The following is a 17,182-nucleotide window of genomic DNA, read 5'->3' on the forward strand; positions in this document are numbered from 1 at the left end:
TGAAATGGTCTCCGGGACCCTGGGGATCTCCCACTGCCCAGACCACACTTTAAGGACCACTGCTCTGTATTGCTATATTCCAGAGAATACACTCTATTGCTGATTTTTTGTTTTTTTCTCCTACTGTCTCTTCAGGCTGTTGATTTTATTAATGAGTGCATAAGTACAGGTAAGAAATTATAATCTCTTGGGGGCAGTTCATTCTTCCTGTTCTCACAAAGTAAAGAGGTTCAGTCAGTAACTCTGTCCACTGGATCGTCATCAAGAAAAAATATACGTACCTTCCTTGAGCACACTTACACAGCACCAGGATAACAAATGCAAAGATGGTAAATATGAGTGTTGAGGTTAATTAGGACTTAATCAGGAAAGACTTCCTCAAGATAATAAGTTTTTATCCAGTTAATAAAGGTAGAAGAAGAGCATTCCCAGCAGAAAAAAACGATGTGTAAAGTAATGAAGTGATTGGAGAAGAATGACTTAGAGGGATTCAGATAAGCTTGAATTTGGATATGTGAAATTGTAAATGTTCTAGATTAGTGGTCAACCGTCCTCCTATCCCCCCAGCTTTTTTATTTCACAGACCAGTCCGATTTAAGAAACTGTTTTTGAGAACCTCCAGGGTTGACAGCTTTCGGTGGGTGGAGCAAATAAGGGCATTTTAAAAAACAAAACAATTTCCATCTCTTATCATCATTTCTTAAAAGACGCCAGATATATCTGCATACCTTGATAAACTGAGTAGTATGGATTCTTACAAGATTGAAGAAGATACTATGTTAACAGGATGAGCTGTGCATATAAATCCAGCTTCCTAATTTTTGAGATTGGGAGCAAAAGATAACCTTTAATAGAGATTTTCCTTAAACACCTATTTCTAGCATCTTGTACTTAAGATTGATTGAAACAAACATCAAGCTCTTCAGTTTCCTGAATATCTTGGGCCTCTTCAAACACATGCTTTTTCCTGTTTTCCCTCTCCTAGAAAATATTTGTACCTTTGGCATATACTTCTTTCTATAATTCTTCTCTGAAGTTTATGTAGGTAATATTTCTAAGTTTCCATTGCATCATTTTTGCACTTACTACATTGGAATTATCATTGTGTAAGATGAACAGAGAAACTAAATATTTATTTATTTATTCTGTCTTCATCTTACACAATGATGAATACATTTTAAAACTCGGTTCCAGCTGGGCACAGTGGTTCATGCCTGTAATCCTAACACTTTAGGAGACCCAGGTGAGTGGATCACTTGAGCCCAGGAGGCTGAGGTGGGAGGATTGCCTGAGCCCCAGGGAGGTGGAAGCCTCAGTGAGCCGTGATCGTGCCACTGCATTCCAGCCTGGGCAACAGAGGGAGAGCCTGTCTTAAAAAAAAAAAAAATTGGCTTCCATTACAGTATTTCCTTAATTCTAAGATATAAGAGTTTCATATTTAACTTTTTTGAAATCAATGCATCTTGATCAATTTGTATGTATATTATCGTGGTGGTACCTTTTTTGTCCCCAGAAAAGTTGTTATTAAGTTGGTAACATGTCTCTAAGTCTCTACAGCGTCTTAAAATTGAAGGAGTTGAGCATACCGTATTTCAAGGCATCCAAGAAAAAAATGCCACCAATTGTAATTCTAAGACATTATGTATCGTAGGTCTATTCCACTGTCAGATGTTTAAAAATGTGCATCTTAGAAACAGTTAAAACTTAAAGAAATAAAAATTTTAAAAAAATAGTTAAGACAAGGCTGGGCATGGTGGCTCATGCCTGTAATCCCAGCACTTTGGGAGGCTGAGACGAGTAGATCACCTGAGGTCAGGAGTTCGACACCAGCCTGACCAACATGGTGAAACCCCGTCTCTACTAAAAACACAAAAAATTACCCGGGAGTGGTGGCGGGCGCCTATAATGCCAACTACTTGGGAGGCTGAGGCAGGAGAATCACTTGAACCCGGGAGGCGAAGGTTGCAGTGAGTGGAGATCACTGCATTCCAGCCTGGGCAAAGAGAGTGAAACTCCATCTCAAACAAAAAGGACTTGATATTAAAGATTAAACAGGAAAATCACGTTTCACAAATGTATAGCCTGTGTGTCTTGCATTATTAAGAAGGACCATGGTAGCACAACAATTCTAAAAACAAAGAAAATTTTTCTTTACTGACCTCAACCAAGAAAACTACATTTATTCTCTTATAGTAGAACAGCAAGTAACAGGAGCCCAAACTATATATCTTTGTTCTTCAGTGATTTATTCTGTTCATTCCCTTTTGTCTTTATGGTATATACTTTTCCTAATCTTTCAATGCCCTGATAGTTTTTAACATAGTCATCATCTTTAGGCTCCATATATTAGGCTTCAGGATTTTATGTTACTGTCTTGGGTAAATTGCCAAATTGCTAGGATTTTTGTTTGGTTGTCGTCACTGAGGAAATAAAATTTCTTCCCTTTAGCTTTGGGAAATTATTAAAATATGCCTAAATTTAGAGCTACACTTTAAATGAGATAATTTGAGTTATAAGTTAGCATACATTATCAGCAGCTATCATTAAATTGCTTGCCCTGGGGCAATTTAGTATATTTCTTTTTTCCAGATGTGACTTCTTTCTGAACCCTAAACAAAAGATGTGTGATCTCTTGGTTTTTTGTTTTATATTTGAGATGGAGTCTCGCTCTGTCACCCAGGCTGGAGTGCAGTGGCGCGATCTCGGCTCACTGCAACCTTCACCTCTCAGGTTCCAGCGACCCTCCTGCCTCAGCCTCCCGAGTAGCTAGGATTACAGGCGCCTGCCACCATGCCTGGCTAATTTTTGTATTTTTAGTAGAGATGAGATTTCACCACTTTGACCAGGCTGGTCTCGAACTCCTGACCTCAGCTGATGCGCCTTGCCGAAAGATATATGATCTTTTGTGTTTTTGTGCTATTTGTTAGTCAGTGCTCCTTGAACATTTGAACATACAGGAAAACTACCACATTAAATACTGTTCTTTCCTTACAATATTGCCTAATGTTTAAAATAATTTTTCTTTTTTTTTTCTTTTGGGATGAGGTCTTGCTATGTTGCCCAAAATAGAGTAGTGCAAGTGTGATCATCATACACTACAGCCTCAAACTCCTGGGCCCTAGTGATCCTCCCACCTCAGCTTCCCAAGTAGCTGGGAAGCTAGAACTAAAGGCCCATGCCTCTGCACCTGGCTATGCTTAAAATCTTTTTGATGTTGGCTTGTGTAGTGTTATTCTAATTTGTCTGTCTTTGTGACCTCCTATTCTCTAATCTTTTTATCAGCTTTTAATTATAAATGTCAGTTGAGGCTCCGTTTATAGGCCTTTTTTTTCTTGTCTTTCACTTCATTTGGGGTCCATGTACATTTATTTCACTATCTCCAGTGAAATTTCCAGAACCATCTCTTTAGTCCTGGTAAGATAGTGCTTGCAGAAAATAACCAAAAAGATGGGTAGTCTTTTTCTTTTCTTTTCTTCTTTTTTATTTATTAAGTCCAACTTCTGCGGAAGGGTGGTCATTCTCTTTTTTTTTTTTTTTTTTTCTGACACGGAATCTCGTTCTGTCATCCAGATAGGAGTGCATTGGTGCGATCTCAGCCCACTGCAACCTCCACCTTCCTGGTTCAAGCGATTCTCCTGCCTCAGCCTCCCAAGTAGCTGGAATTACAGGCGCCTGCCACCACACCCAGCTAATTTGTATATGGGGGTTCATCATGTTGGACAGGCTGGTCTTGAACTGCTGACCTCAAGTGATCTGCCCACCTCGGTCTCCCAAAGTGCTGGGATTACAGGCGTGAGCCACTGCTCCTGGCCATTCATTCTCTTTTTAAAGTTACTTACCTGATTTCTCAACTCAAAACATGGGAAATTTTATTCCTCTCAGCTTGGCCCACACATCTCACATGTCTTCGGAAGTGGTTTGCTCACTAACGGTTTGTTCATTCTAGACTTTGTGCCTTTGCATACACCATTACATCTAACTTAGCATTCTTTGCCCTCTCCTCCTTCAAAGCCTGATTCAAATCTTCTGTCATATGAAATCTTCCTTAGTTGGGCCTATCTGGTTATTTATTCTTACTCTCATCATCCAGTCAGTACTTAAATACTTATGCTAGTCAGCACTCATATTCATTTGAGTTTATAGGTTATTGAAAGATATCTAAACCCTAGAAGTTAGCTAGATCCAGTGCAGCAAAACTAGTAAAATAATTTTGACTGAACCTTGAAAATTGTTACAGCAGTGATTGACTTTAATTTTTGTCTTTGTAAATATATTGCTGATAAAAATTATTTCTCTCAGAAATTATCAACAAGGTTGTAGAGTCTACAGAGACAAGAAGTGTTTTTCTACAAGGTTGTGTTACAGGGTACCTCAGTTTATTTTTAAATCCACTATCTACTCATCTGATGATTTAATGTATCAAATAGGCTGGGTGCAGTGCTCAACGCCTGTGATCCCAGCACTTCTGGAGGCCAAGGCAGGGAGATCACTTGAGGTCAGGAGTTCAAGACTAGGCTAACCAACATAGTGAAGCCCTGTCTCTACTAAAAATAGGAAAAATTAGCCAGGTGTGGTGGCAGGCATCTGTAATCTCAGCTACTTGGGAGGCTGAAGCAGGAGAAGCGCTTGAACCCAGGAGATGGAGGTGGCAGTGAGCCGAGATCACGCCACTGCACTCCAGCCTGGGCAACAGAGCGAGACTCCCTCTAAAAATAAATAAATAAGTAAAATAAAATATCAAATAGTTTTAACAACAAAACATAGTTTTTATAGTCCCCAGTTTTTATTCCCCAGAGGCACCACTTTCAAGTCTTTTGGCTGATTTTCTTCTATTTGATATTGTCTGTTAACTTCCTAATAAGTTGAGAAGTTAGCCCTGTTGCCCTCATTTCACACACATAGACACTCCCTTTTCTTTCCTTCAATAACATAATAAAAGTTTTTTTTTTCCCCACATGAAGTTCAGTACTGGTGTTTGTGGTCATGTGATTATTCAGGATTGGAGCACTGGTTCTCAAAGTGTTGTCCAGAAACCCCAGAGAGGTTTCCAAGATCCTGTCACAGGGTCCATAAGTTCTAAAGTATTTTTTTTTATATAGTACTAAGGTTTTATTTATGTTTGGCATGCTCATTTTTTCCACAATTATACATGGAGTTTTCCAGTAGCCACGTGACATTTGATGACGTGATGGCATCACACTGATAGCTAATGAAACGTGCACTTGTGTGTTCTTGTGTTTTCCAGAATTTTCTGAGGTAAGAATACCTCAGTTGATTGAATGCAGAGACAGGTATGAAAGTTGACCTGTGTTATATTAAACCACATATCAAAAAGCCTTTCAGAAATGTAAAATAAGGCTAATCACTAAATGTTTTGTTTTGGAAAAAAGTTACTTTTCATTAAAAGCAGTTACATATGTTGATATGCACTGGGTTTATGTCTTTTTTTTTTCAGTAGACACTGAACAAATACTGATAACTGGTTTAGTTTAGTTAGAAATAGATTCTACTGTATTTTAACATATTGGCCAGGCAGGGTGGCTCACACCTGTAATCCCCACACTTTGGGAGGCCAAGGTGGGTGGATCACCTGAGGCCAGGAGTTCAAGATCAGCCTGGCCAACATGGTGAAACCCCATCTCTACTTAGAATGCAAAAATTAGCTGGGCGTGGTGGCCCGTAACTGTAATCCCAGCTACTCGGGAGGCTGAGGCAGAAGAATCACTTGAACCCGGGAGACGGAGGTTGCAGTGAACCAAGATCACGCCACTGCACTTCAACCTGGGTGACAGAGTGAAACTCTGTCTGAAAAGCAAACAAACAAACATTACTTATTAGAAATTACTGGCCAGGCGCGGTGGCTGACACCTTTAATCCGGGCACTTTGGGAGGCCGAGGCTGGCAAATCACAAGGTCAGGAGATCGAGACCATCCTGGCTAACGTGGTGAAACCCCGTCTCTACTAAAAATATAAAAAATTAGCCGGTCTTGGTGGCGGGCGTCTGTAGTCCCAGCTCAAGAGGCTGAGACAGAAGAATGGCGTGAACCCGGAAGGGGGAGTTTGCAGTGAGCCAACATTGCGCCACTGCACTCAAGCCTGGGCGACAGAGCGAGACTCTGTCTCAAAAAAAAGAAAAAGAAAAAAGAAATTACTTTGTACTTAAAGTTTATTGTGCTTTAAATATCTGGTTTTATTATGAGAATATTAAAGCCTTCTTGAGCTTCAACCCAGTTTGCCAGAATTTTTGTCAGCCCTATGTTCTCAGGAGAAAACAACTTACATCAAGAGTTTCATCAGCATTTCGTTTCAACAAACATTTGTTGATCATTTGTGCTTGGATGAGATGGAAAGAAGCATAAGACAGCTCCTAACTATCCATATCTTGTACTGCAACATCTACCCCATATGGTGAGAATTAACCTTAGGTTGATGACTCAGTTGCTGCAGAATCCTTGAACCTGGGAGGCGGAGGTTGCACTGATCAGGCCACTGCACTCCAGCCTGAGCAACAAAGTGAGACTGTCTCAAAAAAAAAAAAAGGTACATACAGCAAACTGAGGAACGATAGTAGGATACAGAGAGCTTTAAGCCATCAGTTATGAGTCTCTGTTAATTGTCTGTTATTAATTTGGTTATTGATTTTTGTTGTTCTTTTTTCTCCCTGTAGGTTTGTAAAAGAATGGACTTGGTCTGCCAGAGAATGTTGAATCAGGGATTTCTTAAAGTGGAGAGGTACCATAATCTATGTCAGAAACAAGTTAAAGCACAACTCCCAAGGTATGTTGTGGGTGGCAATGACAATGATATACAGCTGGTTTTGTTTGTTTCTTGACTTCTTTTTTTCAGTCTCATGGTTTATATATTGCTTTCCAAGTTTTTATAGCAAAGGGCACAAAGATCACAATGTGATTTCTGCAGTGGTTTGTCCATTCTCACCGTTTCTGAGCAACATTTTACTGGAGGTTCTAGCCAGAGAAAATAGGCAAGAAAATGAAATATAAGGCATTCAAATGGGAAAAGAAGAAGTAGAACTCTGTGTTCACAGATGATATGATCTTGTGGATAAGGAGTGCACTAATTGATTGTTAAAGCTAGTAAACCAGTTCAGCAAGGATATGGGATATAAAAATAATATACAGAAATCAATTATGTTTATATACACTAGCAATGAACAATCCAAAAAGGAAGTTCAACACATTGTATCATAGTTTCAAAAAGAATAGAATACTTAGTAATACATATAACAAAAACACAAGACTTGTATACTAAAAACTACAAACACCATTGAAAGAAATTAAAGAAGACTTAAATAAGTGGAAAGGCATTCTGTGTTCATGGATTCGAAGACTTCATATTGTTAAGATAACAATACTCTTCAGATTGATCTACACATTCAGTGTGATAGGGGTTGACAATAAGGTACAATATGTTTTGTTTGTTTCTTGACTTCTTTTTTTTTTTTTTGTAACCCCTAGCAAAAATTCCAGCTGTCTTTTTTTTTTTTTTTTTTTTTTTTTGAGACGGAGTCTCGCTCTGTCGCCCAAACTGGAGTGCAGTGGCCGGATCTCAGCTCACTGCAAGCTCCGCCTCCCGGGTTCACGCCATTCTCCTGCCTCAGCCTCCCAAGTAGCTGGGACTACAGGCACCCGCCACGTCGCCCGGCTAGTTTTTTGTATTTTTAGTAGAGACGGGGTTTTACCATGTTAGCCAGGATCGATCTCCTGACCTCGTGATCCGCCCGTCTCGGCCTCCCAAAGTGCTGGGATTACAGGCTTGAGCCACCGCGCCCGGCCCAGCTGTCTTTTTTTTTTTTTCCAAAACTTGATACACTGATCCTAAAATTCCTGTGGAAATACAAGAATGTGACAATAACCAAAGCAATTTTGAAAAAGGAGAGGAGTATTGGAGGACAAACACTTCCCACTTTCAAAACTTAGTACAAAGCTATAGTAATCAAAACAGTATGGCACTAGCATAAGGATAGACTTGTAGATCAAAGAAATAGAGGCAAGAGTCTGGATAATAAACGTTATATTTTTAATCAGTTGATTTTAACAAGAATGTCAAGATAATTCAATGCGGTGAGAATAGTGTTTTCAACAAATGATACTGGGACAACTAGTTTTCTTCATGAAAACGAATGAAGTTGGACTTCTTCCTCATACTGTAAATCAAAGTTAACTCAAAAGGGATCATAGACCTAAGTGTAAATGTCAGCACTATATATAACTCTTAGAAGAAAACATAGTAGTAAGTCTTCATGAACTTGGATTAGGCAGTGACACCAAAAGCACAAGTAGCAAAAGAAAAAATTAGGCGAATTGGACTTAAAATTTAAAACTTTTGTGGCTCAAAAGACACCATTAAGAAAATGAAAAGACACGCCACAAAATGAGAGAAAACATGCACAAATCGTGTATCCAGATTGTATGAGGAACTCTTACAACTCAACAATAAAAAGACAAACCAGTTTAAAAAAGGGTAAAGGGGCCAGGTGCGGTGGCTCACGCCTGTAATCCCAGCATGTTGGGGGACTGAGGTGGGTGGATCACCTGAGATCAGGAGTTCAAGACCAGCCTGGCCAGCATGGTAAAACCCTGTCTCTACTAAAACTACAAAAACTACCTGGGCGTGGTGGCGGGCGCCTGTAATCCCAGCTACTTGGAGGCTGAGGCAGGAGACTCGCTTGAACCCGGAAGGCGGAGGTTGCAGTGAGCCGAGGTCGCACCACTGCACTCCAGCCTTGGCAACAGAGCGAGACTCTCCAAAATAAAGGGCAAAGGATTTGAATAGACACTTCTCCAAAGAAGATACGTAATAGCCAACAAGCACATGAAAGGTGCTCAACATCATTAGTCATCAGGGGAATGCAAATCAAAACCACTACAAGGTTTATATCCACTAGTGCTTTATATCCACTAGGATGGCTACAATGGAAAAATGTTGGGGAGGATGTAGACAAATTGGAACCTTCATATATCAATGTTGGGAATGTAAAATGGTGCAGTCACTTTAGAAAACAGTGTGGCTTGAGGTCAGCAGATCGAGACCATCCCGGCTAACACGGTGAAACCCGTCTCTACTAAAAATTCAAAAATTAGCCAGGTGCAGTGGCGGGCATCTGTAGTCCCAGCTACACGGGAGGCTGAGGCAGAAGAATGGCGTGAACCCAGGGGGCGGAGCTTGCAGCGAGTGGAGATCCTACCACTGCACTCCAGCCTGGGCGACAGAGCGAGACTCTGTCTCAAAAAAAAAAAAAAAGAAAACAGTGTGGCTATTCTCAGGCCGGATGTGATGGCTCACGTCTGTAATCCCAGCACTTTGGGAGGCCAAGGCAGGTGGATCACCTGAGGTCAGGAGTTCAAGACCAGCCTGGGCAACATGGTGAAACCCCGTCTCTACAAAAATTTGAAAATTAGCCAGGCATGATGTCGAATGCATATAATCCCAGCTTCTGAGGAGGCTGAGGCAGGAGAATTGCTTGAACCCGGGAGGCAGAGGTTGCAGTGAGCCGAGATCGTGCCATTGCATTCCAGCCTGGGCAACAGAGTGAGACTTGGTCTCAAAAAAAAAAAAAAAAAGAAAGAAAGAAAACAGTTGGGCTGTTCTCAAAAAGTTAAACAGAGAGTTATTGTCTGAGCCACCAATTTCATTCCTACATAAGTACCCAAAATAAATGAAAACATAATGTTTGCACAAAAACTTGTACACGAACATTTTTAGCAGCATTATTCATAATAGCCAAAAAGTGGAGACAACCCAAGTGTCCGTCAGCTGATGAGTAAACAAAGTGATGATATATCTGTATGATGGAATGTTACTGGGCAATAAAAAGTTACATGCTACAACAAGAATGAACCTTGAAAACTATGCTGAATGAAAGAAGCCAGAAACATAAGGCCACTTTATGATTCCATTTATCTGAAATCTTCAGAATAGGTGGATCCAGAGAAACAGAAAGTAGATTAGTATTGCTAGGGACTGGGAGAATGGGAGTGGCTGATAATGGTTCCAGGAGTTCATTCTGTGGTGATGAAAATATTCTGAAATTAGATAGTGGTGATAGTTGTACAATCCTGTGAATATACTAAACACCACTAAATTGTCCTCTTTAAGATAATTTTATTATGGATGAGTTATTTCTCAAATTGTTAAAAAGTTTAAAGGAGTTAAATTTTATGGTCAAAAGCATATAGTCTCCTGCCTATATTTCTATGTGTAATCCATTCATTTATCTAATTTCTCTGGTTCTAATAGCCATTAGATTTGATAACCAAAAAACCTTTTTTTTTTTTCTTTTTTTCTTTTTTTTTTTTTTTTTTTGAGATGGTGTCTTGCTCTGTCGCCCAGGCTGGAATGCAGTGGTGCGGTCTTGGCTCACTACAGCCTCCTCCTCCCAGATTCAAGCGAGTCTCCTGCCTCAGCCTCCCAAGTAGCTGGGACTATAGGAGTGTACCATCACGCCTGACTAACTTTTGTATTTTTAGTAGAGACAGGGTTTCACCATGTTGCCCAGCCTGGTCTCAAACTTCTGACCTCAGGTGATCCACCTGCCTCAGCCTCCTAAAGTGCTGGGATTACAGGCGTGAACTTCCAAGCCCGGCCCCAAAAAACCTAATTTAAAAATATGTATATATAATTTGGGTTTTTTTTGTTTGTTTGTTTTCAAATATTTTGTCAGTGAGTACCAGTCCTTGATAAGGATTTCTAGGCATAGTGATTCATTCATCATTACAGTTAAATTATGACCCAATTGTAGATTTCTAAATTAACATGTAAAAAAGTGTTTCATTAAACTATCTTGATTGCTTAATATTTTAGTCCACAATACTGCTTTAATGGTTGCCTTGCTTTTATTATTATTATTATTATAGGAGAGAGTCAGAAAGGAGAAACCATTCATTAGCTCGTCATGCAGACATTCTTGCTGCTGTTGAAACAAGGCTGTCACTATTAAATATGACTTTCATGAAATATGTGGATTCCAATCTCTGTTGCTTCATCCCAGGAAAGGTAAAATAGAATTGCTTGCCTAGAACAGCTGGACTGCCCTGCATAAACTTATTATAAAGTTATGAATTTTTAATTTTAGAAATGTTAGAATTGTTTCTACTTCTCTAAATGAGTTTCTACTAATGAATTTGGCTTCTGTACAGTTATTAATAAAAATATGTATCATTTATGTGATCTTTATATTTAAAATTCTAATTATGAAATAGACAGTTGAAACTCTAATATTTAGAGAAGTTTGTTAAGAGTTCATACTCAAGAATAAAATTTGAGGTTTTACTGTTTCGTATGATGCTAGAGATACAGCAATGAACAACATACATATTATCCCTGCCTTCAAGACTTAAAATTTTGGGGAGGTGGAATAGGAGGGACAAGCTGGTTTTTGTTTTGTTTGAGAAATGTTTCATAAAGACAACTTTATAAACTTTCAGATTTGACAAGAATAAACAATTGCTATTTACCAATATTCTGAGAACTAAATAGCAGTCCTGTTTAACATAGAAATAAATATATTGTGGCATATTTACCATTACTAAGTTAATAAAAACTCCAACATTCAACACACTACTTATACCTTCAGTAGTACCCTGCTCCTTGAATTAAGTATAAATTGAGATATGTCTGTATCTTTTTATATGGAAGTGGTAGAGATATAATTAAAGGTCATTTTGCTACTTGGTTGTTGCTAGCAAAAGGTTCCCTTAACATGGTTGGAAATAATTAATATCTAGTAAAATTTGAATGTTCTCTTTTTATTTCCAAAGATAATTTACATTGGCAATATTTAATATGTACTTTGTCCATTTTTAGTTTTCTTTGACATTTATTTTTGGGGGAATCACATTTCTTATAATTGTATTTGAAATATTTTTGGTATATCTCGCTTTCTTTGCATTATCCACATTTTCTTTTAAAGATCTTGTTGCATACCAGCACATTACCTACTAATGCTTTTTATAGGGTGCTGTAAGAGGGTGACCAGTTAGATACTTCAGAGTGATTCTTATGCCAGATTTTTCTGAATCTGACTTAAAGGCCTTAACTTTTAAGTGTTCCTGAGAAGTTCTTTGAACTTAGCTTGTTTCATGTAGCATCATAGTTTTTATTGCATATCTCATTGTTAGAAACATGGATGTTTAAGAAACATCCCACAGTTATAACTTCAAAGAGAGTTCAGTCAGTTGTTAAGTAACAGAGTTGAATAGTTTGTGACAGAGTTCATGTGGCCTACAAAGATTAAAATATTTAGGATCCAGGCTGGTTGTAGTGACTCAAACCTCTAATCCCAGATACTTATGAGGCTGAGGCACGAGAATCCCTTGAACCCGGGAGGTGGAGGTTGCAATGATCCAAGATCACACCACTGCACTCCAACCTGGGCAACAGAGCAAGACTCTGCCCCAAGAAAATAAAAAAAGAAAAGAAAAATTTAGTATCTGGCCTGTACAGAAAAAGTTACCAATTTCTGTGCTAGTTGATCAGGCTCATGTGTTTGGAATGGTGATCTTTACAGTCTTTTTTTTTTTTTTTGTATTTTTTAGTAGAGACAGGGTTTCACCGTGTTAGCCAGGATGGTCTCAATCTCCTGACCTCGTGATCCGCCCGTCTCGGCCTCCCAAAGTGCTGGGATTACAGGCTTGAGCCACCGCGCCCGGCCTACAGTCTAAATAAATAATGTTGCCAGGCGCAGTGGCTCACACCTGTAATCCCCACCCTTTGGGAGGCCGAGGCAGGCAGATCACAAGGTCAGGAGATCGAGACCATACTGGCCAACATGGTGAAACCCCATCTCTACTAAAAATACGAAAATTAGCTGAGCATGGTGGCACGTGCCTGTAATCCCAGCTACTCGGGCATCTGAGGCAGGAGAATTGCTTGAACCAGGGAGTTGGAGGTTGCAGTGAGCCGAATCATGCCACTGCACTCCAGCCTGGCAACAAAGCAAGACTTCGTCTCAAAAACAAACAAACAAAGAATGTTAAATTCACTTGAGTCCTGTCATTTTTTGGAAACCACTTGTTGACTTTTTTTTTTTTTTTTTTTTTTTTTTTTTGAGACAGAGTCTCGCTGCATTACCACCCAGGCTGGAGTGCAGTGGGGCAGTCTCGGCTAACAGCAACCTCTCCCTCCCGGTACAGGAGTGTTCCCTTTTTTGTACTTCTCATGCTTGAACTTTTCACATCCTGTCTGCAAAAAATAAGGATGTGGCATTTAGTTTCCACATGCTAAAGTAAGAACATTATACAAAATTTTCAGTCTAACATATAATCTTCATTTAATATATGGGTTTCCACATGCTAAAGTAAGAACATTATACAAAATTTTCAGTCTAACATATAATCTTCATTTAATATATGGTGTTTATGATAAGTTGTTCTTGTTTTCCCTGAGATCTTGCTTCTCGGATATACTTAAAAGTCTAGGCCGGGTGCGGTAGCTCACACGTGTAATCCCAGCACTTTGGGAGGCTGAGGCGGGCGGATCACGAGGTCAGGAGATCGAGACCATCCTGGCTAACATGGTGAAACCCTGTCTCTACTAAAAATACAAAAACAAAATTAGCTGGACCTGGTGGCAAGCGCCTGTAGTCCCAGCTACTCGGGAGGCTGAGGCAGGAGAATGGCATGAACCTAGGAGGCAGAGCTTGCAGTGAGCCGAGATCACACCACTGCACTCCAACCTGGGCGACGGAGCAAGACTCTGTCTCCAAAAAAAAAGTTCAGAAGCGTTTTTGTTTTTGAAATGGAGTCTCGCTCTGTCGCCCAGGCTGGAGTCCAGTGGCACAATCTCAGCTCACTGCAACCTCTGCCACCCACCCAGGTTTAGGCGATTCTTATGCCTCAGCCTCCTGAGTTGCTGAGACTACATGTGCACACCCCACACCCAGGTAATTTTTGTATTTTTAGTAGAGATGGGGTTTCACCATGTTGGCCAGGCTGGCCTCAAAACTCCTGACCTCAAGTGATCCGCCTGCCTTATCCTCCCAAAGTGCTGGGATTACAGGTGTGAGCCACTGTGCCTGGCCACGGAAGCTTTTATACTTTGTTAAGAAAACCAACTTTTGTGATTTTATATGGACTACATTCATTTTGTCCAACTTTAGGTCTACAGTAAGCATTTTATTCACTTTAGTGAACCTGAGTAGTAGCAGCATTATAGTTTAAATTAGATAGCCAAATATGTACCAGAATTTTGGACCTTTAAAGTAAAAGTTGGGGCTGGGCGCGGTGGCTCACACCTGTAATCCCAGCACTTTGGGAGGCCGAGGTGGATGGATCTTGAGGTCGAGATTGAGACCATCCTGGCCAACATGGTGAAACCCCATCTCTACTAAAAATACAAAAATTAGCTGGCCGTGATGTCGTGAACCTGTAGTCCCAGTTACTCAGGAGGCTGAGGCAGGAGAATCGCTTGAACCCGGGAGGTGGAGGTTGCAGTGAGCCGAGGTTGTGCCACTGCCCTCCAGCCTGGGCTATAGAGTGAGACCCTGCCACACACGCACAGAAAGAATTTAGACAGGTTACAAGTTTGCTATTACCTAGGACAGGGACCAGCAAACTTTTTTTTGGTAAAAGGCCAGATCATAAATATTTTTGGCCTTGTGAGCCTCGTGCTCTCTGTCACAGCTATGCAATTCTGAGAAACAGCTGCGTGCAATGTGTGGTAAATGAATGCTTGTGCCTGCGTTCCAGTAAAACTTTATTTACAAAACCAGGCATAGGGTAAATAGGGGCATAGTTGGCCAACCCTAACTACCACATTGATATTCTCTTTATCTTCTCTCAGAACTAACATGTTATAGAATGTTGGCTTACTCCTTATACATTTCTCAAATCTTCTGTCTAACACATGGAAGTTATACTTTTTACAGTAAACTCATGTTAGTATCAGCAGTTTACATATACTGAAGCACAACTATATGTGAGCATTGAGCAACCAACCGTTCGTAGAGATAATGAAAAAAGATGTGGATAGTCTCTGCTCTTCTGTTTTATTTATATATTTTTAAAATATTTTTAGAGACGGGGTCTCACCATGTTGCCCAGGCTGTCTTAAACGCCTAGACTCAAGCAATCCACCCACTTCAGCCTCCCAAAGTGCTGGGATTACAGGTGTGAGCCCCCATACTGAGCAGCATAGTCTCTGCTCTGTTTTGTTTTGTTTTGTTTTGTTTTGTTTTGTTTTGTTTTGTTTTGTTTTGAGATGGAGTCTGTCTCTGTCAGCCAGGCTGGAGTCTCGGCTCACTGCAACCTCCGCCTCCTGGGTTCAAGCGATTCTTCTGCCTCAGCCCCCCAAGTAGCTGGGACTACAGGCGCATGCCACCATGCCCAGCTAAGTTTTCTTGTATTTTTAATAGAGACAGGGTTTCACCTTGTTAGCCAGGATGGCCTCGATCTTCTGACCTCATGATCTGCCTGCCTCAGCCTCCCAAAGTGCTGGGAGTACACGTGTGAGCCACTGCACCCTTCCCAGTCTCTGCTCTTAATTGTCCCTAGTAGCCCTGGTAAACCTTTTGTTCTTATTGAAACACAGTGGTCCCCAAGAATTAGGGGTTTTAGAGTATAATTGGCTATGTAAGGCCATGAAGCTATATTTCCCTGAACAGACATAAAAATCTATATATTAGGCATTATTGGCTTGTATTTATTGTTCTGGGAAAGAAAACTGGTGGTGGTACATTTTTTTATTCCTTTTGTCGTGTGTAAATTTTTGTTTTCTTGTAATTTCAAGTTTACACAAAAATTACAAGACTAGTACAAGGAACTCCCATAGAGCTTATTTGCATATCCAGCAGTTATTTACCTTTCATCCTGTTTGTTTTTATTTTCTCTTTATAAATACATTTTGGCCAGGCACAGTGGCTGCCGCCTGTGATCCCAGCACTTTGGGAGGCCGAGGCGAGTAGATCACAAGATCAAGAGATCGAGACCAGCCTGGCCAACATTGTGAAACCCCGTCTCTACTAAAAATACAAAAATTAGCTGGGCATGGGCCAGGTGCGGTGGCTCACGCCTGTAATCCCAGCACTTTGGGGGGCCAAGGCAAGTGGATCACGAGGTCAGGAGATGGAGACCATCCTGGTTAACACGGTGAAACCCCGTCTCTACTAAAAATACAAAAAATTAGCCAGGCGTAGTAGCAGGCACCTGTAGTCCCAGCTATTTGGGAGGCTGAGGCAGGAGAATGGCGTGAACCTGGGAGGCAGAGCTTGCAGTGAGCCGAGATTGCGCCACTGCACTCCAGCCTGGGTGACAGAGCAAGACTCCATCTCAAAAAAAAATAAAATAAAATAAAGTAAAATTAGCTGGACATGGTGGCACATGCCTATAGTCCCAGCCACTTGGGAGGCTGAGGCAGGAGAATCACTTGAACCCAGGAGGCGGAGGTTGCAGTGAGCTGAGATTGCGCCACTGTACTCCAGCCTGGTGATAGAGTGAGACTTCGTCTCAAATACATACATACATGCATACATACATACTTTTTGGCCAGGCATGGTGGCTCATGCCTGTAATTCTAATACTTTGGGAGGCTGAGACGAGCAGATGGCTTGAAGCCGCTAGGAGTTCAAGACCAACCTGGGCTGCAAAGTAAGACCCCTGTCTCTACAAAAAGAAATTAATTAGCTGGGTGTGGCAGCATGCACCTGTAGTCCCAGCTACTTGGGCGGCTGAGGTGGGATGATTGCTTGAGCCTGGGCAGTCAAGGCTGCAATGAGCTATGATCATTCCACTGCACTCCAGTCCTGGGTGACAGAGCAAGATCCTGTCTCAAGAAAATAAAATGTAGGCCGGGTGCGGTGGCTCAAGCCTGTAATCCCAGCACTTTGGGAGGCCGAGACAGGCAGATCACGAGGTCAGGAGATCAAGACCATCCTGGCTAACCTGGTGAAACCCCGTCTCTACTAAAAAATACAAAAAACTAGCCAGGCAAGGTGGCGAGCGCCTGTAGTCCCAGCTACTCGGAGGCTGAGGCAGGAGAATGGCATGAACCCGGGAGGCAGAGCTTGCAGTGAGCTGAGATCTGGCCACTGCACTCCAGCCTGGGCGACAGAGCGAGACTCCGTCTCAAAAAAAAAAAAGAAAGAAAGAAAAAGAAAATAAAATGTAAATACTTTTTTTTTTCCTGAACCACTTGAAAATAAGTTGGAGACACTGTGCTCCTTAGTTC

The 17,182-nt window shown here is 40.9% G+C and overlaps 1 protein-coding gene across 1 annotated transcript in view; it reads left to right on the top strand.

Moving 5' to 3' along the window:
* Positions 1 to 17,182, top strand: part of FBXO28 (F-box protein 28) — a 41,389-nt gene that overhangs the window by 5,049 nt on the left and 19,158 nt on the right. Inside the window, exons 2-3 of the mRNA XM_010382260.2 lie at positions 6,669 to 6,778; positions 10,876 to 11,014. Coding sequence (XP_010380562.1) covers positions 6,669 to 6,778; positions 10,876 to 11,014 — 249 coding nt within the window. The remainder of the gene's footprint in view (positions 1 to 6,668; positions 6,779 to 10,875; positions 11,015 to 17,182) is intronic.

This window comes from Rhinopithecus roxellana, chromosome 8, assembly GCF_007565055.1.
Source record: "Rhinopithecus roxellana isolate Shanxi Qingling chromosome 8, ASM756505v1, whole genome shotgun sequence".
In the NCBI taxonomy this organism is placed as follows: domain Eukaryota; kingdom Metazoa; phylum Chordata; class Mammalia; order Primates; family Cercopithecidae; genus Rhinopithecus; species Rhinopithecus roxellana.